Raw genomic sequence first — 27,984 nt, 5'->3', positions numbered from 1 at the left:
GTGTATTTTTTCAGCCGCTATAAGATGGAATAAAAAAAATTACTTTTCCCGATAAAAAATAACGATGACCTTGAAAAAACAATGAAAAAATAACCGGACAAGGTAATTGTTCTTCTATGATATTCCTCCTTCGATACCATTTAAATTATGCCATAAATATTTTGTTGTGCCATTAAAAATAAAGGAGATATTATATTTAGGTGGCCTCCTTCAGCTCAGACACCCTGTATTATTTTTTAATGTAACACTCCACTCGATTGAATCGCCAGAGATTGAGTAGTTGGATGACAATTTTAATATTCTGGGTCAGGACAGCACCTGACAGCGCTGTCGAAGAGTTGACACTTTGACAACTACTTAAATTAATTACTTTTCATCTATTTTTCAACCTACAGTTTTTATTTTGCCTCTCGTATACTGCTGCGAGCTTGTCAAACAACTTCTGTGGGTAATAATATCCTCCAAAACTGCAAACTATAAAAAAAAATGGTTTCGGTTCATCAAGAGAAAAATTATTTCAATCGAAAGTCTCCGTCAATGTTGTAACTCCACCTATACGCCGTGTTTCCAGGCTGAAATTGCAGGGTTTCCGGCGTCCACCAAAGGTAAGAGTTAAATAAATTTTTTAAGTTGAAGCACAGGTCCCTTCCCCATTTTTTCTTGCTACCGTAGGGAAGCAAAATAAGTTGAGTCGACCATGGGGAAACGTGACCCTATGAAAGCGAGGTTCATGCAGCACTTTGATCCCAGCTTTACCTATATTTTTCAGGAACGTAGTCCACATATGATTCCAGAAACAAATAAGGGAGATATTCGTTTTCCACTACCGAACTTCCCTGATATTTCAGGAATAACTACAGTGGACTGTAGGGAAAGATTTTTCCATCGGGGAGAAAAATACTTTAACAAAGGAAACAAGTCAGAAATACTCGAACGAAATTCTGCGGAACAGAAATCGGAAGCAATCAGTATTCAATATTTTCGCTTACGGAACAACGTCGGCGATTCATCAAAAATTTTCGCCACGGGTGATTTCTAGACTTACCCCGTTTTCTTTATCAAAAATTCTTTTGTCGGTTTTCTCTTTAGTATGATACACCAGCCGGAGGAAATAGGGTGAGGGATAACAGGAGCGTAAACATCGACGTTTCTCTATGTTTTGGTCGAAAATTTTCCTGCGGTCTCGTACTCCACGGTAGAATTTTTCAATTTTGCTCGAGCTACGTTGCTTTCCGGATTTCAAGATAAACGGAGATTACGAAATAGATATCTGACGATTGGTTTCGGGTTCGGAACAAAGCTCTCCTCCTCCGTTGGTTCGCACGGCTTGCGTGACGAGCATAACTTCTTATCACTATAGCTTCGTGTATAAGGTTTCGCACTTTCATTTCGTTCCACGAATTACACTGAATTTCTACATTATATTTTTAATTGCACGAAACACGGCGAGATGAAGTCTTCACAAAAGGTGAATGTAATTTCTGCATTTTTTCGGCGGATGAAACATGTACCTTCTTCCTTCATTGGATGAACTTGCAGCCGTCGCCGCCGCCACCACTTCGGCGCACACGTGCTGTAGGAGAAGTATAAATTCAATTCCCGCGGAAACGAAACGTATTACGTGGAAATTTAATTGTGCGTTTTCGACCCATCTTTTCGCGTGTAATCGCCGCCATTTTACAGCTTAAAAAGTTAAGGATTGGACGAATTCACTTTGCTGTGAAAATTTAAGGAATTTGTAGGGTGAAATTATTACGTTGACTGTCGAGTTGCAACCCCTAAAAATTCAACAACACCATAGTACTTAGTTAGTAAAATCGGAATGGATAAGGTCAAATTGAGTAGAGTAATTATACTTCCTTAATTCTTCTGCATGGTACAAAAACTAGCAAAATTTAGTTTACCCATGATAAAAATGAATTTTTAAATCTGGTTCAAAAACAGAGTCTACCATACATTTTTTAAAATTGTTTTACGTTACATGTGTAATTTAGGAAGAGTTTTGGCTGAAACCGTAAACACAGCTTGTTATAACGAAAGTAATAAGACTGTTAAGGTATTATAATTATAATAGCAACAAATATTTTTCTACTTCGCGGATACAGTGTCTACCATAACATTGCATATCTCATTTCATCACTACGGTACACTGAGAATCATTATGAGCTTACTTTGAATTGAAAAAATAAAATCGTATTTACCCTGAATTTTGCGGCCATTCAACAAATCGATAATTCAAGCCGTGGTACGCACATAAAGGGCTTTCAGTTTATAATTAACGCAAATCAGTGTAAAACAGATCATTACAAGTTAAATGAATCACTTGCTCGTGTAGGAATTTTAATGATACAGAATGTAAATGTAATAATGAAACACGAAATATTAATCGTATTGTGCAGCAACATCATCTTCCATAATTCACAATGTGTTCAGTTAATTAGTAAATATAAACTTTGTATGTCATTACATTTTGAAAGTTGTCCATTTAAAATGAACTCTCATTTTTATTAAATAGCCGCCATTTCTTTTTGTAATCATGATTAAACTGCGGATTTTTTTGCAAAATTAAAATTAAAGTTACATGTGAATGTATTTCGTTAATTCGAATCCGAAATTCTGCCAATACGTTTAATATATTATACTAGTTATATATATATAATGAGTTGGACGTAGACAAAAATTATCAATTTCATTAACAAATGTGTCAAGAACAAATGTGTTCATAATTAATAGCTCGCAATAAGTACTTTCTTTCCATAATCGACAAAGACGCGAAATGGTTCAATGTAAATGCTCGATCCTGCACACCCATCTCTGCACTTAAACCATATTTCCACCGATCCAGACGTCCACCAAAAGAAAAACAGAAAACCGTAAAAACCGGTACAGCAAATGGGATATCCGTTTAATCCCACCTCCGGAAGAACGATCGCAGGAACGCGTTCAGCCGACGAAAGCCAGACGGGGCTTTTCCACGTCAAAATAGTAACCGTTTGATCGAATCAATCTCCTAATCCTTTCATCCGAGCCTTGATCTGTCTCTTCGGCGCGAGGATATTCGATGGGGGTGGGACACGGGGGAAAAAATCGCCGTCCCGGAAGTTATGGCCGGCAATACGAGACAGCCGGATTAGCGTTTATGTGTAAACAACGATTCGTATCCCGCACGCGTGACCATTCCGGACGGTAGTACACTGACCCGAATTCGCAGGTTTATCGGTTTTAAAGTCGCAGCTATCGCGCGGGTCAGCCGCCCCCATTTTTGGCAGCATGCCGTTCGACATTAATCCTTTCGGGGGACCGCGGGCATAAAGGTGGTCCTGGGTAGTTATAAAAGGGAAGGGTAGAACTTCTCTCTCCATTTCGTCGTGGCAAAAATATCCCTTTTGTTTCTTCTAATGTCTGTCCCATCCCCCTAGGTCTCCCAACCTTCCTCCTTCTAGCAGCCATCTCTTTCCGCCAGTTTCTTCGTCAGGTGTCCCCTCTCCCCGCTCCCGTCCATGACTCTTTCTTTATCCGCTGTCACCTATCCCCTCCTTCTCTTCGGTGGCCACAGCGAACAGCTCCCTTCTAACCCGGGCCCGTGTTCCCGGGGATAATGAAAGGACCCTCGAAACGAAGTCCATTGACGACGCCGGCCGCCGATCCACCTCGTTTAATCCGCACAGAGAACAGTGGGATCCGCTCGTATATCACGCGGAAATAAAGAGTTTACCGGCCGTAGCTAAAAGCATTATCCTGTGACGTGCCACGAGAAATCGCTGCGCCTCCGTTTCAAAGCGGGGAAGACGGATCCCGCGAATTTCGAAGCCCGCGGCAACCACGCGATCGCCCGCGGCCATTGTTTCGCGGAAAAGCCACCAAGTATCGCGGAAATGGGACGGTGACAGTGAACACGGTGTTGGGAAAATTTTTGTTGATAAAATTTTATTCGTCACTATCGAATGAATATTTAATCTGTTTTTATTCGGATAAAAATGTATTCAGTGTGTATATATTCAATTAGAAACAAATAAGAAACAAATTTCTGTTTCCAGAATTTTATGTCATATTTTGAAATAATTTAAATATAACTCCTGTGTGAACGCGCGCGCGAAAAATAATTCCTGTTCCCTGCAATTGAAACTTTTTATCTAGCATAAAAATCTGAATCAGAGACCATAACTGTTATAACTAAAAAAAAGTCATAGAATAACAAGTATTTCATCGACTAAAATCGTATTGGTTACAAATAAGGATTATAAGTAACCGGAAAATTTTTTCTCTTGTTGGTAAATGTTATTGTTGAGAGAAATTCATTTGGATCACTTATAATAGTTATCAATAAGAGGAATTTAATCCGATCGTCCATAACAGTTATTGATGAAGGAAATTTGTAATAGTTATTATTAAATGGTTCAACTTTCAACTGGTAGACAATCAATTATTTCATAAATTTTTTATTCGTAAAATTAATTGCTACATTCAAAATTTAATGTGACAAACAAAATCTAATCGAAACAGTTTTTCTTCATCGATAACAGTTATCGAGGAAGATCCAATTTTTTGAACACTAATAACTGTTATTTGTAACCAAAAAGTATAAAAATCGATATTTTTTAATCATTTCGTTCTTCGATTTTTGATCTTTATATTTTGTGTACATTATCTTAAATTTCAAAAATAATCAACTTTTTATTAATGTACCGTAGAAAATTTTAGAGTAACCGTTATTTTTGATCCCTACTAATAATTAAATGGGAGTATTGTTGCAGTTCACTGCCCATTACGAAACAACGCGACTTTTATACTGCTCGTACAGGGACAATTTCCTAGATATGAAAATTTCGAAAAATACCTGGAGATGCGGCAAAGGTTGCGGCGTTAGGGGAAGTTGGGAGTCATACTTTTCAGCCGAGGAAAGATATCCGTGCGCGTGGGTGCTTCGGTGATCGCGATGGGAACTATGAGTTGCGCACGTGAGCCATGAACGAAACGTGATTCGGCGAAGTGGGCCGTTCTTAGCACGTTCCACTATCGCAAAGCAAAGCTCGTTTATTGGCGCTACCCTTGCAGTGTCACGATTTAAATCGGCGATCGGAAATAGATGACCGCCCATCGATCCGTTCACCTGTAAAACTGATTTTATTTTATTTTGCTTTTTCCTTTTTTTCACCCCCCGCGCCACGCCGTTAACTGTTACGCCCGGCCCTTCTTCCAGCGTCGAACAAACGATTTTTATTTCCTGAAATAAAAAGCTAGATCCATAGCGCCGTAGATTTTTTTCGTGTAAAGACCGATTCATGCCGAAAAATAAATTCCCCTGTTACAAGTGCCCTCTCCATTTTAGTAGTTCTCGAAACGCAGCTCCGAAAAATTGTTAGCAGAAAATAAGCCTCGAAATTTTCTGTAGCTATTAAAAATATTTAACTGTGAAATATTTCGATTCGTGTAAAATTATTTATGCATGGTAACTGGTAGTGAAAAAGAAATTGAGTTTACATGCGATGCAAAGATATTTGTGTGCTGCGAACAAACGATGAACAATTCAATTGTTATCATAGTTTGTTGTGTAGCACAATGTGTATTTTATTGAGCGAAAAACAACAATACATCTGGGTGTGTTTGTACGAAAATTTGGAAGACCTTTTTTACACGAATTTGCAGGAATTCAAATATCGATATTGTTTTCTTCAAAGAATAATTGAAATGAAAGCTGTGAAACATGATTTTTAAAATTGTATCAATTAATGATATTATAATTAATAAACGTTGGGACGACGATTTGGGCAGAGCGATGAATAGAAACGCGTCAGACTAAACAATCTTCGACGCAATCAAGGTGGTCCGCCTAGAGAGAGAGTCGAAATTAACTGAAAACAAATTAATTTCAGTCTCTCACCGGCCATGCCGGGAACCCTTTCATACCTGAGGATTATGTGAAACCCTGCAACCACGCCCCCTCGGCTTTCTCGGAAATAATTACACTAACTTGATCAGATCCTAATTAAACAGTGAAACCGCCACACATATTTATCAAACGCTAGAGATGGATGACTGTTTTCTTGTTTCCCCTAGGAAGTCTGTCCACGTCAAGAACATGATGAATGCGGCCAGAAAATGATACCGCATGAAAAACTATGATCTTTTCGGTCCCCAGCTAGATTCTGTGTGGTCTCAGATTGGCTACGCTTTTTATTCGAAGTGAAATAAAATGGCAACAAAAAGAAACCGCAGGCTAATAACAATGTATTTTCTCTTTCGATCATTTTAAAAAGTCGAAAATAGTGTAACAGTATCTTTAGATTCTTCGATGTCCTTTTAATTTTGTATTGGACCTATTAATTTCTTTTTATAAATGCATAAAATTCACAGTCTAGTGAAAATGTTGACCATGGTGAAAATTACAATTTTCCACGATATTCAGCCTATTGTTTACCTCTCTCTTTTGTATGTACAGTGGGCATAAAAAGTATTCGTACGCCCTTAAGAATAGAAAAACATTTTTATAATTGTACCAAACGACCTGATTTTTTATAATCAATTAGAAAGCATTGGTTTACGAAATGATATGCAAAAAAGATTTTCCAAAAATTATAATTTACATGCAAGAATAAAAAAGGCATTTTCTAAAACTTGTTTATTTGGGCCCTTAATGAAAATTTAGAATATATGTTTTGTAGAGAGAAATAAAACGGATTTTTTAAGTAGATTAATTAAGTAGACGGTGGATTTTAAGTAGAAACTGATCAGAAGTCATGTAAAACTACGATTTTTACCATTTTTAACCGCTTATAGCTCGTATGTATGTTAAACGATTTCGATGAAATTTTCAAAGTGTGTGTAACTGCTATGGATCTACAAAACATATATTTTACAATTTCTTTGAGGGCCCAAACAAAAAAGTTTTAAAAAATTCCTTTTTTATTCTTGCATGTAACCTTGTAAATTATAATTTTTGGAAAATCTTTTTTGCATATAATTTCGTAAACCTATGTTTCTAATTGATTATAAAAAAATCAGGTCGATTGGTACAATTATAAAGAAGTTATTCTATATTGAAGGGCGTACGAATACTTCTTACACCCACTATGTATATCTTTTTTCATAATTCAGACTGAAGTGACAGAACAAGCAATTTTTCCAAAAGTTTCATTACCTATCGTCCGGGAATCCATCTAGCGTGGCAGAGAAATTGAAATCGTTTGGTCGTTTATAAAAAAGTTATTCCGATTGAAAGTGCGCCATCAATTCAAAGACTGACTGTATTTCATAGAAACGGGCCGGTGTGCTTCAGTCGCACAGCATAGCGTTGCAGTTAGCAGCAAGCCTCAGAGATCGACGTTTATTGCTATCGCCCCGTCTCTATCGCTGGCTAGCGTCCTCGACATCGCGTTCCCGAAATTCTTCAAATTCGCCAGGACAGAGAAAGAGAGACAGGGAGTGGGAGAGCAGGTACGTCGCCGAGCGAGGGGACCGAAAACAAATTAATTTCAGTTTCACGCGCGCGTCTCCTCGAAAATGAGTTTCGGGTCGAGCCCCGCCTTCCCGAAGCTTCGTAAAATAATAATTTTATGGAGGCAGCACGCAGGGCTCTCGGCTCCGCAGCGCTCCGTGCCGCTCCGCTCTGCTCCGCTCGGTTCGGCGAGAGAAGCCCTCAATGAGACGCCTCCGAGACGAAGAAAGAGCCGCGCGAAAAGGGGGCCGGCTGAAACAGAGAGAGAAGTGCGTGTCGTGAGGCGAAAGAATAGGAACTAAAATAGTCTTCTCGGCACCAAACGGAGAAAAACTCATTCCGTCTGCTCGCCCGCAGCCCGGAGTCGCTCCATTGTTAGACGGCCAACTATTGTGTAGTTCGTGGTAACCGTGGACCACTGTCGTTCTCGTTTCTACGTTCCTCTTTCTTCGTCTTCTCACTGACTCACTCTCTCTCTCTCTCTCTCTCGTTTTCTCGCGTGTCGTTTCTTCGTCAGGTCGCGGTCGTTTCTTACCTCCCGGTGCCCCCTTCACGGTATTTTCACAGTTTTCCACACCGGCGTTCGTCGTCGTTTTCTTTTCATCACGGCTACAACAATTTTCGAGAACCGTCGAGGATTCGACTGACCGAGACTTAGAGGATCTGCGACCACGTAAGTGGAAATCTTCTGGTCAGAAAACGAAGGGGACGGATTTTAAGGACAATCTCTTCTATGCTCTTAATGGAGGATTGTTTGGACGCCTCTGGCTAAGGGATATGACGATTGGAGGAACTCAATCCTTGGGCAGAGTCATCAGATTTGTGTCTTTACTTTACCTTGCCCTTCTACGACGCTTCCGCGTCGGCCCCGTCACGTGACGCGTTCCCTCTCTGTCGTGCTTGTGTCACAAGGTCACGTGACTCATTCGGTACTGGTAGAGAGAGGGTAACTGTTGTCCTCAATTTCAGTCAATTCTTCTCAAAAGAATTGTCGATATTTAAATTATGATCATCGTGTTCGTAGACTTCCCGTTTTTTATTAATAAAAAAATTGAGTGTCTTTTGGCAAAGTATAACTTAATCAATTTCTTGGAACATACAAAATTAATTAATCAAATCTAACAAACGACCACTCGTGTATGACCCTGTACTTGCCATTGTGAATGACCCTTGTGAGGTTGATGCAACTTGAAAAATAAATAAAAACAAAGTTTAGTATATTTACTTTACCTTTATTCTTGTGCAGTTTCAAGAACGCTCCTTCAGATCGATAGGATTCCTAAATTATTTAACGCCGCCTTTCGCCACTTTAATCGAGGAAGAGGAGAAAAAGAGAGAAAAAAAGCAGAGCATCGATCTTAATTCGGGAATTAGAAGGGATAGTGTACCCGGAGTTCCACTAGTTTCAAGGTAGAACCTCCGGAGGTAGTTTTCCGCGTGAACTTTCCATGGAACGGAAGATCTTGTTACAAGAAACTCGCCATGAACTCGCACGATACCGAACCTCGTTTTTGTTTCAGCCACCAGGATCCGATTTAACACGTTCGTTACATATTTGCGACCACCGGCGTTTCGCATTTTATGCGGAAAAAGTCGAATTAACCGCAGATTGATAACACCATTTTTCTGTCCGTTAAATCTGTATTAACGATTCAAAGGAAATTGCACTGCTGTGGCATAATATCTTAAGAAATTGTCAGATGAATGTAGATACTATCGAAGATTTTAAGAATATTATTACACGACTGCGGATCATCATGCAAAATAAAAACAGTCTTTTTAGACGTCGTTTTTGACAGAATTTTGAACGACAAAGAACGTCCAAAATAATTTACTGAAGCTTTATCAGTTTCCATCGGAATTAAAAGTTTCCGTAGTATCGATTTTGCACGCTTTCTATTGTATAAATATCAGAATTTTATAAACGAAAGAAAGTTTCATTAAAAACAGAGCTGCGAACATTTCAAATAAAGAGTACTGGAAATGGTGACTGAAACATTTTTATATAAATAAGACATTGTTTCAAGATTTACTTTAGATAAAATTATTCATTGAAATAACATTTTTCGTAGGATAGAAATTATTATTAGCATTATCAAGAAACTTGTAGTTCGTTGGCAGAATAGGTTCATTTAATGGTCCTTTCATTTAGGAAAAATATGTTCATTCAATGTCACTATGAAAAATCAGCCATTTCATATGTAGCAACCTAACACATTTATTAACTGTGCTAATTCTGTCACAATCGAACGGAATAGAACCCAAAGAGACCAGCAAAGATTGAGCAAAGCGGAAAGGCTCCGAAAGAAAACTGAAAACCGGTCGACCCGAACTTATCAATTACTCACCGAGGAGCAGCCACCGATACTTCTACGGGAGTTCTATAGTCATAAATAATTGATCGGCACCAATTAATTATCCGGGGCCTATTTGGCTGTCGGCTATCAAAGAGCTGGGAACCAATAGGCGGCGGCGCGGCATTTCTTTCGGCGTCCTACTTCGATCTCGTGCAAGTTCCATTGTTAATGAAATATTCCAGTAGCTTAACTTTACATTAACGAAGGGCGGGTGGGTGGTATAGGAGGATGAGGAGGTTGTCATCGGCTCTGTGAGTCGTCGGACTTTTAATTTCCCGGCGGGATTCTAAAAAACTTCTTGCCGGTCTGCGAGAGAGCGTTGCGGGAGGATCGAGGGCGTCGCGACGCGACCAACCGTAGAATGAGCAACTACGGGGGGGCTGAAAGAGCAAGAGGAATAGAAAGGGAAGAGAGAGCCAAGAGCAAGAGACAGAGCGGTAAAACCGATCCTCGATATTCCGTGGAAATAATCTCCGTGGGGATACCGGTGATAGAATTTAGCCGGATAATTCGTCGCAGCCGTCGCGAGGAGTGTCGGACTCGGGGAAAGGATGTCCCGTAATGTGGTCCTTATGCCTAGTGCATAATGCAACGGCTCGCACGGAGATTCTCGTGAGAACCGCAAGAAGTGACGCGCCGGTTCCGATATGCTCGAGGTTCCTCTTCCTTTCCTGGCGATATCGAACAGACAATTGTCGCGTTTGTCGCGCTGAAGTGTACACACACCTCTTAAGGGTCGTTCATAATTATACCGGTCCACGAAATTAACATGGTGAATTTATGGACTTGTCGATTAACAGTGAAACTACCGATCGCGGTTGATTAACCCCTTGCCTTAGAATGACGTCTCTGTGAAACGTCTATCATAAATTAATATACTGTCTCATAATTGATGGTACACTCTTTAAATGAGAATAGCGTTTTAAAAAATGGAGCAAACATAAAATTATACTTTCAAGTCTCTAGCTCATCGGGAACTTACTTTAAAATTAATTGGAAAATTTGTACCGAACAGACAGACAAGAAAGCGAAAGAGTTAATATTATAAGAACGTGATAATAAGAATTTTGTTAGTTCACTTTTGTAGGAATTTTTGGAAACATCGAATCATTACTCGAGAAAAAATATTCACCCGGCCAGAGAGAGAGCAGGGTCACTATGAAAAATACGAGGCCAGTAAATATTTTCGCCGGAATCAATGTTTTTTTTTCGAACAAGCGACGCCTGCGTTTCAGCGTTCGCGTTATACATAGAGATAGAGAGAGGCCGCGGTACAAGGCAGCGAAATCAGATAAAACGATCGAAATTTTACTCCGACATTTCAATATATATATGCACATATATATAGAAACGTAATATATTTCGCCAGTGTATACATAGACGGAATTCCGAAAATTGTGAACATTCGTTTCTGTAGCGCGACATATCTGCTTAATCGCGAGTTTTAAAGATTTATCGGCCGATCCATTTCACTATCCGAAATTATTTTCCGATTGATTATCGATGTCTGGCCCTTTCCCCGCGACTTTTTCGCTCAACAGAAACAGTTTCGCGATCGTTACCGTTCTGTGATCCGTATCTGCAATATTCTCATATAATTCATAGGAGACCCGGCGAACAAACATCGCAACGAACAGCTTCGTCATGCTCGCTCTTTTCAACAGTGCACACGATCAATCAGGGGAAATGTATGGATTGCCATGTATCCAATTAATTTCTGAATAATATTCACGCGCACTGATTGATTGGATTTTTTTATCGCTCCGGAACTACGTAATCCGCAATGTTTAGAGAGCCGATTGTTGTTCCGTTGATTGCGGTGTTCAAAAATCCGTAGACACGAGTATTCAATTATTTAACACTGAATCTATCGAGAGTTAAAAGCACGAACACGCGCGTTTCATTATAAAAATGAAAAGATTCAATTTATGTAGATGTGTCATTTTTATCACAACTTGTGCTTCAGTCAAGAAATTTATTCAATTTTTGACGAAAGCATCTTTATATTTATATGCTTCATCATGATTTTTAGAAAATCTGAAATTAATCGTTTGATGGGTAGGTTAAGTGTTAATTCAGTGTATCGGGAACGTTTTCTATATTTCCCGGATAAATGTCAAACGCGATTGTTTAGTGTGCGCTCAAAACCATGATTTCTAATAGATTGCGATATGTACAAACAGTTATAGTTTGCTTGTACATATCAAGTGAAAGTGGATTTAACCTCTCAATGTTCACGCTTGTGACATGTATGAACACGACTGACCAAATTTGTGCAAACCAGTGACTTTCGCGAGCACAGCTCTGATTTACTCGCCGCGTGGCTGTTTGCTTACAATTAGTTTAGCTATTAATATCGATGGATTCGAGCGTGATATTTTATAATACAACGAATCGCCTTTCTTGACGTTGTTTTCTTTATTTGTACAGGGCCATTTTATACCTTGAGCACCTTAAATAAAATATCCGCAGTCAATTTATTCAACGACACCTTGGGTGAAATGAACTTGAAATAGAAGTAGTTGAAAGAAATGAAGTTGAAATAGCTTCGGCTGCAAAGGGTTAATAAAGAAGAAGTCCAACTAAAAGTGTATTAATTCTGTCTCACTAGAAATGAAAAGGAAAAAATAATAAAAACGTAGAAATGGTAAAAAAATTGATGAAGGATCCTAATTAATGTCTGAAACGTAAACGAAAGGAGAAAAGACTGCAAGTCGGTGGTCACTGGCACAACGTATTTATTCACCAAAGAGACAGACAATTCACAGCACGTCGTTTACCCCATGAAACGTAGATTACGATAGATGGTTACTATTTTATGATTGCAGTCCCTGTGACAGCGCGATGCGTTGTTGCGGCGTCGTTGCGAGCCTTCTGAAACAACCTATTTGGTTTATCGACGAGGGACGTGTCCAGTTCCTACAGACTGTCGTTCTCCGTTCGACCAACCTTAGACGAGGACAGACCGCCGCCATGATGATCGTTTTCGTCTTCGGAGCTGTTCCAGGTGCTGACGCGATTGTTGTAGGCCGGCACGGTGCTCAAACGCAGACAGAGATTCCTCAGCGACTTTTCCATTTCTTCTGGGGTCACGCTACTCTTGCCAGCGCTCATCGCCAAGTTTCTTGCATCCTGCAATGACTCCTCGAGGATGTCTGCCACCACTGTCGACAGAATGGCATTCGCCTTCTTCGATATGACGTACGAACGATCTATGAGTCGGGGATGATGGCGGCGATTAGGTTCTAATTGGACACTGGCAGTCATTGGGCCAAAGATTAAGTACTTTGGCTATCTACGAACTGAACAAGGGAAAAATATTGCTTGAATCGCTATAAACGTTCACATACGTTGTCAAGGACACATTCTTGAGCAACCATCAAGAGGCTAAACCACATTAATTAAAAAGTTGTTATGTAATCGATTGACCTAGCCTAGACCCACCTAGACCTTCACATATGTGCCCATAATTATGAAAGTGATCTAAGTCATATATTTCTTGTTTCGAGATATATAAATATAGGATATTAACAACAAATGAATTCCATATAATGTTGAAATAATAAGCATTATCTAACGGTTCACTCTTGACAATATCGTAAACATACATTGAATTAATTTAGTTTAAAGTAACGTGATGTGAAATAATGTGTTGTCAAGGTCACTTTCTTGACTAAGCCTCAAACAGGTTTGAACAGTGTTCATTAATAACTTATTAATAAAAATAAATTTGTATGCAACATGATGATGAAGTTGGCCTAACGCAGACTCCCCTTTGATCATCATGACCTCCGCATACGTATTTTGCCTTCTCCTTAGATTTTATTAATTTCTAATCTGAATATTATCAAGGGCTATTTGCTAATATACTAACTTAGAATATTTCTACAGATTGTTCACGTAAAGGAACAACGTTTAGTGTCGTGTATTCAAGCCATGTTTCCAGTATGTCTTTCTCTAACGCGATTTAATATTTATAAAACAATGGGACACCCTTACAATGTGTCACTCGGCGGGTGTAGGCAAATTGTATAATCTCTGCATGTTTAAATAATGCAATTGAAACGACTTTGAGACTTGCTAATTTCATTTACAAGCTTCATTCAAGTAATACTGCCTTTGTGCAAGCAGGTATTCTAGATACTAGCGCCGCCGTGCCGGGCTGTGCCAATTAACAGCTTAGTATTCTGTTATTAATTGCTGACGGACTTCGGTGCATATAAAACGTTTCTGCGGAGCTCGAATTGGTCCGGCCAATATTACACATTCAACAGTGTCCTATCATCAATTGTTATTGATCACATTACGGGGAAGCACTTTGTCATAATACTCATTGCATTGAATACTAAAGCCATTTATAGTAAAAATAAAATCTTATCATTAATCATCATGATATATCTAATTCGATATTCAATTCGACACGAACATTACAATTTTTTGGTTCTAGAGTTTACTAAAAAAAATAGACTATGGGTCTTTGCACAAATATAAATAGTTAAGGAAAAATAGTGTCTTCACTCTGTTAGAGATTTTGTCATCCAAATTTTGTTATAAACATTTTTCTAGTAGGATAAAAGCTGCAGTCTTAAACCAGTGTTACATGTTAATTGATCACGAACGAGTATTTGCGAAATTGTTCTTCGTTGATTGCACATTTTTTGAACTTATGTCGACGATAAGTGGGCCAGATGATTGACTCTTTTAGATAGACTTAACTGCATAAAACCACCCGCAAGAGCAGTTAAACGATTCTAGCTCTAACACGCTGATGCCCGCAAAATGTAGATGATGTGTGTACCCAACTTTCGGGGTTGTGTACATATGTACTCGCAAGAGCATACTCTAAAAGTGAGAAGTGTTCTTACGGAGTCACGAGTTCGTATTGGAGATAGTCAGCTCGCTCTTTCGCGAATAACTTGAAGCATTTTTATTCAATAGCGCGTGGTACGATGCTCGATTATAAAACTGAAAACTTGAATTTTGTTGAACGTCCCTCTAATTTTTATGCACTATTGAGTACAAACAACATTGTACGAAACATTGTATAATAATGTACATCCTGGTCAGAGTCGACAAAATTAAATAGTGCGTGTGAAATAATTAAAACATTGTTTATACAATTTACATTACTTTTTTTATACAATATTATATAATGTTTATAGAATACATTATTATTAATGTGCAAACAAAATTAAATAATGCTTGTGCAATATTTAAAACATCGTAAAATAATGTTGTATAAAAATTGTAAAATAATTTACACATCTCAATGAGAGCCAACAAAATCCTATAAAAATTGCACAATAATTATGTCATGAATCTCAAGACTCATTACTAGATTCCGGATTTTATGCATTTATAACAAAAATGAGCGAGTGCAATTGTAAAACATCGGAAATATTAAAAGACTTTAAGAACATTAATATATTCTCTTTTCACCACATTAAAATTCTTAATGAAGAATATATCATAGATTTATATTTAGCTCCTGCGTCTTGAAATTGATGCACAAACTTTTTATTTTGCATAAACATCTCGAGTCTACTCATTACATGGCATTGCATGGAATATTCATTAAAAGAAGAAATTCAAGATGATGAGGAGGAAGACTTCTAAAAAAGAAGAAGAGTTCTACTTTTTCTTAAGGTTAAAAGACCTTCGACACAATCTTTAATTTCAAGTGTGATGATAATTTAAGCCCCGAGGTCTAGGTGGAAAAGTGTCGCATGGTACACATAGGTGTGGCTGCCTCCTTAAAGGCGTGGGTGTATTTCATTTCGTAAAGTACGGAACCACTTTGCCCTGCCACCCTTCCACCGGAGTCTACGCCCTTCTACTTCCTTCTACCGTGATTTTTAGCGCCTCGCAATTCTTTGTCTGCCCTTGGTACAACCTCATTGCACATTTCTCATCCACTGGAACAGCGACTCATTTTTAAGAGCTAGAATTTTATGATGATCCACCCTCAAAACGTGTCCGGGGCGTGTTTTTAAGACGCGTACATTTGCTCATCAAACAGCTCAAGAAAATGGAATAACTTAAGGAAATGAGAGAACTGTATTTTTTTTTTAATTCGGGCCCAAAGGAGCGTTGTCTTATTTAATTGATTCGATGAGATTTTGTGAGATTTTGGGGTTAAGTTATATTATTAGTCAATTATTACTAATAATTAGACTGCGGACTTTTATGCATTTATAAAGAAATTGACTGGGTGAAATGTGAAACTGGGTGAAAAATGTCGTTATGTTGTCTTTAACATGAAAAAGCTATTAAGGGATAAAATTAATTTTTATTTAACTACTACTTCTCACAATCGGTGCAGAATATTTTGATTTTGCATAAAGATCCGCAGTCTACTAATAATATAAAATTGTCGACACTTTTCACAAAAATTACATATACTGGAGAGGTTAGTTAATGTAAATAATATGAATGATTACTTGTGCCACATCTGACTCGCGACTGTCTGTTCCTGTTCCGTTTAGGGTTCTTCTGTCGCATACTTCTCTGCAAAAATCGGCACTCACTCGGCTCTAGAACATGTCGCGTGGAATAATAATTTTGGAGACTCCGTGGAATTTTAGGTTCGCTCGTGTATATCCGAATGTCACACTGTTTTCTCTCGCGTGACTAAATTCGGGATACATAGTTGCTTGCAAAATTCAGTAACTGAATGCTCGTTTCAGGGCATAGCGATGCCCTTTCTGTGATCGATCAATGTACTGTGATACGTGTGTTCCTTTTTAAATTTAACACCAAATCATTTTTAGACTTGTTCTCTACAGTTTCTAAAACATTACCTACGAGTTATTCGTAGTTATTCGTTATTCTATATATAGAAGAAAATTATAATGCCCAGCTAAGAACGTCTTATACATTGAATAGCATTAACAAATTTAATAATTAACAAAATACATGAACCTGGTTTCTTGATAAGGATTGTAAATTTCAAAATGATAATGTACACAAAAAATAAGGAATAAAATTTATCGAGTTTTATACTTTCTGGTTACAAATAACAGTTATTAGTGTCCAACAAATTGGATCCTCCTCGATAACTGTTATCGATGAAGGAAAACTGTTTCGATTGCTCATAACAGTTATCGATGAGAGAAATTTATTTTCATCGCTCATAACAGTTATCGGTGATCGAATTTCTTTCCACTTGTTCATAATAATTATTGATGAGAAAATTCATTTTGGTTGCTTATTTAATTATTGAGTTGTCTACTCTTTCTCGGATGGAGCAAGCCTGTGAAATTCATTGAGAAGGTTTCGTACAACAAGACGCATCAACAGATCATAAGAACGACACAAAATCTGTTTTTGTTTCTCACATTAAATTTTGATTGTAGCAATTCATTTTACGAATAAAAAATTTATGAAATAATTGATTGTCTGCTATTTGAAAGTTGTACTATTTAATAATAACTATTACAAATTTCCTTCATCAATAACTGTTATGAGCGGTCGAAATGAATTTCTCTCATTGATAACTGTTATGAGCGATCGAAATAGTTTTCTCTTATTGATAACTGTTATGAGCGATCGAAATAGTTTTCTCTCATTGATAACTGTTATAAGTGTGATCGAAATTAATTTATCTCAACGATAACATTTACCAACAAGAGAAAAAATCTTCGATTACTTATATTCCTTATCGATGAAATACTTGTTATTGTATGACTTATTTTCTTTTTGGTTATAACGGTTATGGTCCCCGTTTAGTACAAAGATCCTGGGTCTATTTATAATGCACGACGTCTGCATAATTGATATTCACCACTGCAAAAGCCACCAATCTACGCAACACGGTGCACGTGTTAATACGCGCTATTATCATCGAGCATTTTCGGCTACTTCCGCAAAAGCACCGGGTGACGGGAACATCACAAACACGATCCAGTGAGGCTGCAGCCTCATCAAAGATGAAGCGGTTAATTTCCTATTGATGCGCTTCGCATGGGTCTCGTTAAAGTAAAATTATCTGCAAACCAAAGAGCTGACGTAATTTCCCGGACCGTGTCTTCTGAACTAACAAAGGGGATTTGCTTCGTTTGCCAATTAAATAGTGCCGATGACACATCAGTGGAATTTCCTCGATATACACACGTGGCCGGCTACAGTCTCCGGGGCTGCTCTGTTTACCAAACTCATCAGAACAAGCAGCCCATTGCCGGAGCATCTGTTTATCGTCCTCGGATGGCTGTTTCGCGGTTAAAAGCACGACCCCGTTTTCCACCGTCGTGGAAAGCGGCCGCAGAAAACGCTACTAACGTTGTCATTCTTCAGGCATTAGCCTCTTTTGACCCGCGGAACTTCGTCGCCGGGGGTATTCGCTAGAAAAATGGTGTAATTCCGTAGACTCGTTGCCGGGAACCTGCGCTTCGGGAGCCCGAAGAATAGCCCGGTTACCCTTCGTCAAGGCAGCCCGCAAAAAGCGTCGATTCACCGGACGCAATTAGTTGCTGCGGAACGGCCGGGTCGACGTCACCCGCGCTAATTTTTCTCCGGAATTATTACACCAGCCGCGCGGCGTCGCTAAAGTTTCGCGCCTCCGAGCCCGATACGTCGATATCCTCCATTTTGGAAATCCCCTAGTGTGATTACTAGACAAATCATGTTACGTTACTTTGAAATAAATTTTCATTCTTGTAATATACAATACAATTAATTTAATATATAGATTTAAAGGATAGATTAAAAGAATTCAAGAATTTCAACGCATTTGTTACAGCTCATTTTTAAATTATTATGGGAAGAAGCAAATTTCCGTTTTGCTAGTCATCGCGTGTGTGTGACGCTGGTAACAACCGTGTTAACTGTTAACTCATACACTTTTTTATCTGGACCCATATCCAAAATTTATTAAAGAAGAAGTTGGTTAATGAAAAATCACGAATCACAGGCGAAGGAATATGTAAGAATCTTTGGATTTATTACGTTTGTGTAAAATTTTTAAAAGTATTTTACATACACAGTGAATATCAATAAAATCCATTGGGTATTGATCGCACGAATCTGCGTGGAGAGAACTCATTTCTCCACCGGTTACCGTTAATGTCTAACAAAGAGAGTCGAAATGTTCTAATCCGTTTAAAGGGTCTCCCGAATACGCGTTTAACCAGTGAATTCGCGTCACCCAACCAAGAGGAAAGGTTTTATTAACTGCAGTCCGCGTCCATGACCATGAAGTGGAAGTAACTTCGACAAAAGCCTCGAGGGAATTTTGCATCCGCGGCGTTGCTTCCAAACTGCAAATATTGGTACACTATTCCAGACGCAGCCAGCGAATTTTTACGATCTAGTTTCAGAGAGATGCGTTCGTCACTATACACTGCTGAAAGAACAGTTCTATAAACAGAGCCCGCCTTTGTTATTACATGTGCTGGGAGCAACTTCGAAAGGAAGCTAGTTGCACAAACACAAACGAGTCGTTTCCGTTGAAAATGACATAAAATAAATTTAGAAAATCGTCAATGTCCGTTGAAATGTAGCTGTCGAGGAAGATGTGACATACAAATGTTTCTCATTTGTAAATGCTGCAGTGAAATCGAGCTTTCAATTTAACTCTAGCAGCTTATGTTTTGCATTCGAATATAAAATTCAATTTTAAATACATACAGAGTCACCTAACAATAAAATATCTTCATCGATTTCAATGATATTCTGATCTGTTTGTCCACAATTTTGTAACGCAGACAGAAAAAAATAAAGAAATAGAATTTAGTTAAAAGACTATGAGGAATTAAACTATTTTTTAATTTTATTCCAATAGTTTTCTCATCTAAAAATAGTACTTTTGACAAATAATGAAAAGAATATATTACTCAATTTTATTAGTTTTCTCACGTCTTGAAAATACTTTTACTGTCACAAATAATTAATAATAAATAAAGCAAATAAACTGGAGAAGTTAATATTTAAAATAAAAACGTGGTAAAAATCATATGCGAAGCGAAACAAGGATAGAAAATTTGGCACAATCTCGAAATAGAAGAAAATAATGTATATTTCCTAAATTCACTATTGTTTATCACTATGCAAAAATGAAAAGAAACATATTGCGACAAATTAGTCGAGTGAATTTTGATTTACGAAGTTCCACGCGAAAAATTCTGTTGTCGAAGACGAGCTAGACTCCAGCTGATGGCCGATAAAACTGTACAAGCACTATGAATCAATGGTACAGGAGATACAGAGATATTGAACGTATCGAAAGGCAACATTGCAAACCGCCTACATAAGATCGTATGTATGTGTAAATGGCTTTGACGCTCGCATTCCTGGCAACTTCAGTGACGAGCAGATAATGGAATTGATGTTGCTTTGTACCTTACTAATTAATCAAAAAAGATCAGTTGTTGAAAGGAATGACAACAAGCGACGGAAAGTGGATTGTTCGAATGCGGAATATTGTGTGTCGAAAGTCCTGTACCAACAAAATCAAATTCAGAATGGAGCGAATGTAAATGGTTAACAAAAGACTGCGGGTTCCAACACATCAATGGCAGTTTGGTGGACGACACGTTCTGTTTCACCTGCTGCATTCACGCCATCTTGCACTATTCAATTTTTATTGAATTTAGTCCGTATAGTAGATTTGCCTTCTTGGAAAGAAATGTGAAATGTTCGGGTTTTGTCAAATCTGCTTGGGAAAGCTTTTCACTGATCGAAACTGAACAGGTGTTTGTTTATCTTTGTTTCTACACCTGCAATTTATATAATATATATATATTTTTCTTGAGAAATACATAAAAATATACTGTACTCGATTACTGCCACAATTACTCATTTTAATTATTTTACTTTCAAATTTTCAACAACTGTAGGAATTGCCAGGTTACGTATGATTAAAAAATTAATAAAAAGGAACGAAATTAGATGAACAGTAAATAAACGGAGAAAATATTCCGGGGATTTAAAGATACTGTAATTTCCAACTTATTAGAATTATTCAACCATTTTCATTTTTCATAAAAATCTACTAATAATATATGAGAAAAGATTACATTATTAAAAATCTATAAATCCATAAATCTGTGTGGCTGTTCGTCAACTGAGAGGGTTAATAAGTATTAAACAAGTATCAAACACTGTTGGTTAGAGAAGCGAAGGTATACTCGTGTTCACGAAATTTCGTTTGATATTTTCGCCGAGAGCCTGACACGATAATATAAGGCGAGGCATCTCCCATGTTTCTCTTTCTGCGGGCGTTTTTTCGCGTCTCGCGCCTCACATTCGCTTTTCAATCTCGCTCGGCGCTCAGAAAAGTTTCTACCAGCATAGCCATCCGGGGGTAACAGGATTCTACCGGCTCTCATCAAAATTTCAAACGGCAACGTTTCCGAACCGTCACTGCCGTAAATTCCTCTCGCTGCGCGCGGTTACATTACGCTCGAAGGAGATTTATCTCTTCATTGACACGAACCACTCGACTGTGTTCCCCAGAATTTGTATCGTCCCCGGATAAAGCGATGGGGGAAGCGAACGCGAGGTAACGCCGACAGAGGAACCGGCGCGATGCGTGCAAAAGTAAGAACTGCAAGCCGCCGTTAGAAATGCGGAAATTTCGCCAAGATTCACCACTCTAACGCAGCATTTTTCCTATTTTTTAGCATAGAATTCCCGTGCACATTTATCGCTTTCTCGCCGGGTGAAAATCTTTTTTACAAAATTCTGTTTAAACTTCTACATTTTCTTTAACCCCTTCAAACATGTCAAAAAAGTTCAAACAAAGTATGCTAAATATGAATGGTATCCATTTAATTTAAATCGAAATACAATTTTATTTTTCTATTATTGAATTTACTAATATGAAATTATTAATATTGTAATAAAGAACTGGTATTTTACCAAGCATAAACGTGAACTCTAAAAATAATCTTTCCATTTTCCTTCTTCCTCAATATATATATAGGGTTTAAATAAATAGTTGCGGATTATTATTCGTATCAGACGATTTGATAACTTCCCACCTACTCTCCTATGCAAATTTTTTTGTACGCTTCACGAGCACATACGAATACAAGTATATTCCTTGCATTTTCATCAGTGAAATACATTCAGTGCTTGGAATATCGTTGGAACGAATTTAATTAACAAGGGACCATCCAGATGTGACAATCACCGATTCTGATTAAATTTCGCACGGTGATAGAACGCTGAAAAATATTTGATGCGCATTTTTTTATCGGCAATCGTCCATGGTGAAGCGCTGGAAATAACCCCGAAGGGTAGGGGTGGAAAACCTATTTACTCGAATATCTCGGACACACTGTTGGAGCTAGATACAAAATTAAAAATGCAAAATCACGTGTCTTTAAACTGTACATAGTATATACGTGCAATATCTGTTGAGTATCTTTACAAATGTTTTAGTCATAATCAATAATCAAAATTCAGATAAATTAAAATTTTCATATTTAAAATTAAAAATGTTTACAAGAGATTTACTCAGAAAATATATTAGTACAGTATGTATAATTAATGTATACTTTATGCAATTCAAAGATACGCGAATTTGCTCTTTAAACTTTCTGTTTACCGCCGCAGTTTTTTTTTATACAATAATTTACTAGAAGATGAGAAGCATGAATATCTGTGGCAAGAGTTTGATACCAAGAGCGTTATGTTTTTACATACCAGACTAAAAATACATCAGTTTAAAGTCTAACTTTGCAAAAACTAGAGCACACTTACCCCACTCCACCTTAATGTTTGAAATAGAGCCTAAGGGTCTCTTTCAAATTTTCGATTATTTATAGAGATGGCATCCCGAAAATATTATATTTATAGGATTAAAAAACAATCGAGATATCTCAAGCAAATAAATTAGATAATTGCATCTATCTGACGCAGCATCGAGTAAAAAACGAACTGGCACAGATTTATAATTAAATTTTTAATTCGGTTATTAGTCTTCCGCTAGAATGACCGATTCGCACGATCCACAGAACAGTCGAAGTATATTCGACTAGGAGAAGAAGGCGATGAAACGGAAACGGAGATAAAGCGAGGGCACAACCTCTTCTCTCTCTCCTCCTCCTATTCTTTCCATCATGCCGACGTTATTAAATTTCCAAATCAGGGACCACGAAATACTTTCCGGTTGGCCCACGGCGGAGAATAATTTTTCTCCGCGCTCATTATTCGCACCGTGCGATTCGTTGCTCGAACCTAGACGCCCCTCTTGGTCTTGGGGTTCAGACGAACGGCACCCTCGGTCGTGGGGAAATTATTATCACCGTGTAAAGTGTTCGGGAAGTTCGCCGGAGTTGTAGAGTTCCCACAACTAATCGTAGACTTCGTTCTTTCCAAAGGAAACCACACGTTTCTTGTTCGGAACTGGAATTTACGATCTACCGAAACGTTAGTTTATCTTCAAGCGGCTGCAAAAATTAGAAAAATTGTATTTTGCCTTTGCCACATTAAATTTTGGGAGAATATTTTTCGAATGCTGTATATACATATAAATTGTGCAAGAACGAAGTCGATTTTTTCGACCTGTCGCGCCAGAATACGCCTAAAAATTTAGAAAATGAGGAATCGATGAGGGTGCAAATAGTTCGGGAATTTCTAAGTTGCAGAATTTCAAGAACTAATCGTAGAATTTGTTCTTTCGAAAAGGAAACACACGCTTCGTGTTTGGCGCGCGGAACCGGAATTTACGGGCCCCGAAAATGTTAGGGCATCCGTCATAAATTTCGGAACGAACACGAAAGAGCCGACGATATATCAGCGGGCCGGAGTTCACGGCGAAAATACTGTCGCCGGTTAGCGATAAGCTTCTGGGAAATAGTTTACCGGTTATTCGCAGGAATCGGATCACGCCGCAGATAATGGCCTGATCTAAATCGCTCTCGTGTTACCCCCAACCATCTTTCTTTTCCAACTAATGTACGAAGACAACAATGAGCACGCCACCCCTTGTGATTATTTAAACGGCTTTAAACTTTCATACGAGCGAATGTTTTTAATATTTCATGGGGGATTGGCGCGACTCCGATACGGCGATAATGAAAGCATTATTTATTAAACTTCGTTTAACACGTCAAGTCGACAGTAGCTGACATTAATGTTTCACGAGGTATGGAAACACGTTTTTGTTGCGATGTGTTCGGGTAAATCGAACTTTGTTGGGATTTTTAGAATGCAAAATTAAATTGTGATTTTTGACGAAAATACCCTCAACTACAACATTTCTGTCACTTATTTCGAACATTTAGATTATTTAGTCTTAAACTATATACCTGAAAGTATCCGAGAAAATTTATACAGAATTCTAATCCGAGTAATTAGCACTTAAAGGATAGGATAAATAAACCGCCCTTAAATCCTGCGTCACACTAAACGAGCTGTAACTTCGTTATTTTCCCAAATTCGATTACAAAATTGTAGAAGCATATTTTCGAAATGTTCAGTCGATATACGCACAAAGAAAATCGTTCTTTTTTCGGTCCCCTGAAACGAAAATGTTAGAAAAATGAGGGACGGATGAAGGTTAATAGAACGCCGCGCCGGGCAAAGGCTCGAATATGAAATGCGAACGAGAGCGATACTTCGCGAGAGGTTATGGAAATTCGATGGCTGGTACCATGGAAAACCATAATATTCCACTACAAAGGAGACACGGTCGATAGTCCTCACAACGAATTCATAATAGGTGAGCCCATTCTGGAATTCACGATCGATATCCCCGAGATACCAATTCTTCTCGAGTCCCGCGTTCGCATTCGTTATCGGAACCCCTGGCAGATTTACAATTCCGAGTTCAACAAACAGTCCGAGAAGTTCTACTTACAATTCCGTGTACATTTTACGTTTCCCGCGTACCCTCGCCCGGGTTTTCGCTGGGACACTGTAGAATCCGATAACTGCGTTCTCGACGCACTCGCGTAACCCGCAAATCCTGACTGGCATTACGCGCGAAATCCCACGCGTTTCCTACCGAAAACGACAATAACCCTTTCTGCCGTTCCGTAGCAAGCTGTAATTAGTAGTCGCTAAATACCTGGCGTCGAAATTCGCTTGCTAAGGTCGAAATACGACGTCGATAGCGTTTGCTTCTCGCCTAATCACGCTCCCCTGCGTCACTCTGATTAGTTGCGATGCGTGATAATATGCACCGGTTAATTGCGCGATGCACAGTGGAACGAATAAAAATGTTCTAAGTCAATAAGAAATGGAAATTCAATTATAATGTGTTTCTTCTTTCAACAATTTTAATTATATTGTAATAACCAGAGTTGTGCAGAATTACAATTGAATTACTCCAAGAATTATAATTACAAAGTAATTGAATACATTGTAATTCAGTTATATTGTAATTTATAATTCAGATCTTCATTCAATTAAATTACAATGTAAGTCGTAATTGCAATTGGAGTACAATTATAAAATACTTTGTAATTAAATTAAAATTAAAAATTAAAGAATGATAAAGTAATAGGTAAGAAGAGATTGAAAAATCCATGTGAAGGTTTCAAACCAAAGGAATTTATTTTTTATGAATTTATAATTTCTGAACAGAAATAACTTCTGCGTTAAACATTTTTTAAATTTCAACCATAAACATGAAATAGCGTTACGTTTATGAATGAGGACGAGGAATGGAAACTACGCCGCACAGACAGCAAACAATTATTTGAAAGAAAAACATAAAAATATATCGCACTTCTTCAAAGTTCCAGGCTGTAATTGAGAGAGCTGTATTTTAATTATATTGTATTTCAATTACACATCTGATTAAAATACTTAGTGATTGAATTAATTGAAAGGTTTGAATTATGTAATTCAGTTATGACGTAATTGAATTACTATATAATTGAAATTGCGTAATCAATTGCGTAATTGAATTAGCACAACTTTGGTAATAAGTATACCTGGGCAACTTATTCCCACTACCAGTGAACTGGTTCCCCCACTATCGACTATGAAGATCATAATCTCCCCATCCTCCCCTTACACTCCACAGAATTTTGGTGGGGAGAACCCAGGAGAGACTTTATGCATTTATAACAAAAATAGACGCTAATCTCAAACAGTAAAAAGATCACAGAAATGTAAGAACGTTGATAAACTACTTGCAAATTAACAAAGATGTTAATGTAATAACATTCTTAAATAACTCGTAACGTAGATTCATAAAATCTGCAGTTTCGTCATGTATACATATAAATAAACATTGGAAAAAGACTGAACCTTCTGCGCACACCTAATATGTCAAGGAATTAAACGCCTGTTCGTATTCTAGGAACTGTGCCATGCAAAGAGTTAAGCCTCTAAGCGTAGAACCGTAAACTTCGCTCCAACTTTGTCTAGTGACATGTTTTACTATTATTAATATTCTCGGAAATAGTCGGCTGCAACGCATGACGCGTCTCTCGCGCTGTGTATGCATGTACAAGTGACATCAGATTATCTCTGATGTCCACGATGTCCCCGTTGACATACAGCTACTCAAGAGGGACCCCGTTTGAGCTGTAGACCGGCTTGTTTATCCAAAACTCACATCCTAGGTCGTTGCCCAGAGAATTCGTCTCTGTCAACCGGAGTAAGTGGAGAGCACATACGAGGGATTAGTGTAAACATTTAATGAGAAAGAATGAAATGTAAACATCAATGCGATGTCCAATCTCCTATTTTTTATTCGTGATAAAAGATCAATAATTTCTGTATATATTTTCAACAAGGCAAAAGTGGCGTCCATATACCCATTTTTGAATTATTTATTTTTAATTTACATTTATGTGTTAATCGCATTAATTTTGAAGATTTCTAAAGGATTTGACAAAATTTCGTTTTATATCGTCATGAATGAAATAACTGCACGAAATTGTTTGATGCTTTCTCGAGAATAATTTGTCCACCAACTGAACATTATACGAGATTTTCAAGGGATTTAATAAAATCCGTTTCACATCGTAAATTGATGAAATAAAATAATTGCTGCGGATAACATTGACTCAGAACCAAGACCGTTTATTCTGTTAACCCCTTGCCCTACAATATCGTGTCAGACTCGTGATGAAGATTCTGAACAGAGTCTAATAAATACATATAGTATACAGTGGGTATCGAAAGTATTCGAACGCCCTTTAAAACAGAATAACTTTTTTATAATTGTACCAAACGACCTGACTTTATAATCAATTAGAAGTATTGGTTTATGAAATGATGTGCAGAAAAGATTTTCCAAAAATTATAATTTACAAGACGTATATTTACTATGTACATATATATATATATATATATATATATATATATATATATATATACTTACTATGTACGTAAATACATAGATCTACAAAACATATATTTTAAATTTTCATTAAGGACCCAAATAAAAACGTTTTAAAAAATGCCTTTTTTATTTTTTCATGTAACCTTGTAAATTACAATTTTTCGAAAATCTTTTTTACATATCATTTCGTAAACCAATGCTTCTAATTGATTATAAAAAATCAGGTCGTTTGGTACTATTATAAAAAAGTTATTAGTTTTTAAAAGGTGTACGAATACTTTGCACACCCCCACTGTATGTATGTTATTAATTTCCTTTAAACCGAGATGAAATTCTACTTCGGTTTTTTTAATGTATTATATATATAGTTATTGGAGAACTTGTGGGCATACAATATAAATTTTTTCCTTTCTTAGGAAATTACAAACTACAAAAAGAGTTCTGATCACTGAAATCGTGAAATAAATCGTAGGGCAAGAGGTTAAATAAACCAATGGTTCCTGAGATTTTTGAAAGCTAGGATAAAATTTCGTTTCGGTTGATTTTTCCGGCGAGCGCGGCGAACCAAAAATTGAAAAATGACCGTGCACCCTCTCGAGAAAGGGACTGTTGGCGGCAGTTTATTTCCACGCGGCATGGAACCAGATTCAGTGGGCAAACATCGCCCTAACAATGTGATTTATCGTTGTCCATCATCTTCTGGATCCCTGTTGTAACGTCAAACCACTAGTGGATTGGGATCTGCGTGGGAGAACTGTAGACCCGATGTGTACTCGGTGTTAACCGTTAAACGAGATACCTCGGAGAGATCTATAGATTCGCAGCGACGGATAAGCGGCTTACAAATAATATCTACCAACCCAATAAATCGCGCCCGGTGCGTCCAGAATCAGTCAACGATGGTTTCCGAACGTCATGGGGTTAATGTATGGGAAGCAGACACGCGT

General features: G+C 37.8%; 1 protein-coding gene across 1 annotated transcript; it reads right to left on the bottom strand.

The window, feature by feature from the left end:
* Nucleotides 1-51: 51 nt before the first annotated feature.
* On the bottom strand, nt 52-27,009 carry LOC143213411 (uncharacterized). Its single transcript, XM_076433229.1, has 2 exons — nt 16,233-27,009; nt 52-13,004 (listed from the first exon to the last, which is right to left on the bottom strand). Exons 1-2 carry the CDS (start codon nt 16,291-16,293, stop codon nt 12,712-12,714), a joined length of 354 nt encoding a protein of 117 aa, XP_076289344.1. The 5' UTR covers nt 16,294-27,009; the 3' UTR covers nt 52-12,711.
* Nucleotides 27,010-27,984: the final 975 nt, after the last annotated feature.

The sequence above is a fragment of the Lasioglossum baleicum genome, chromosome 11 (genome assembly GCF_051020765.1).
Source record: "Lasioglossum baleicum chromosome 11, iyLasBale1, whole genome shotgun sequence".
In the NCBI taxonomy this organism is placed as follows: Eukaryota; Metazoa; Arthropoda; class Insecta; order Hymenoptera; family Halictidae; genus Lasioglossum; species Lasioglossum baleicum.
Note: the sequence above shows the minus strand (reverse complement) of the source record. Positions and strands in the feature narration are given on the sequence as shown.

What these genes read in the sequence shown, in the direction of transcription:
- LOC143213411 (XM_076433229.1), bottom strand. Translation starts at nt 16,293, where the DNA reads ATGCGACAGAAGAACCCTAAACGGAACAGGAACAGACAGTCGCGAGTC. An exon ending in GCGAGTCAGATGTGGCACAA is followed by an intron (nt 13,005 to 16,232) that starts GTAATCATTCAT and finishes CCCGACTCATAG; the next exon opens with ATCGTTCGTACGTCATATCG.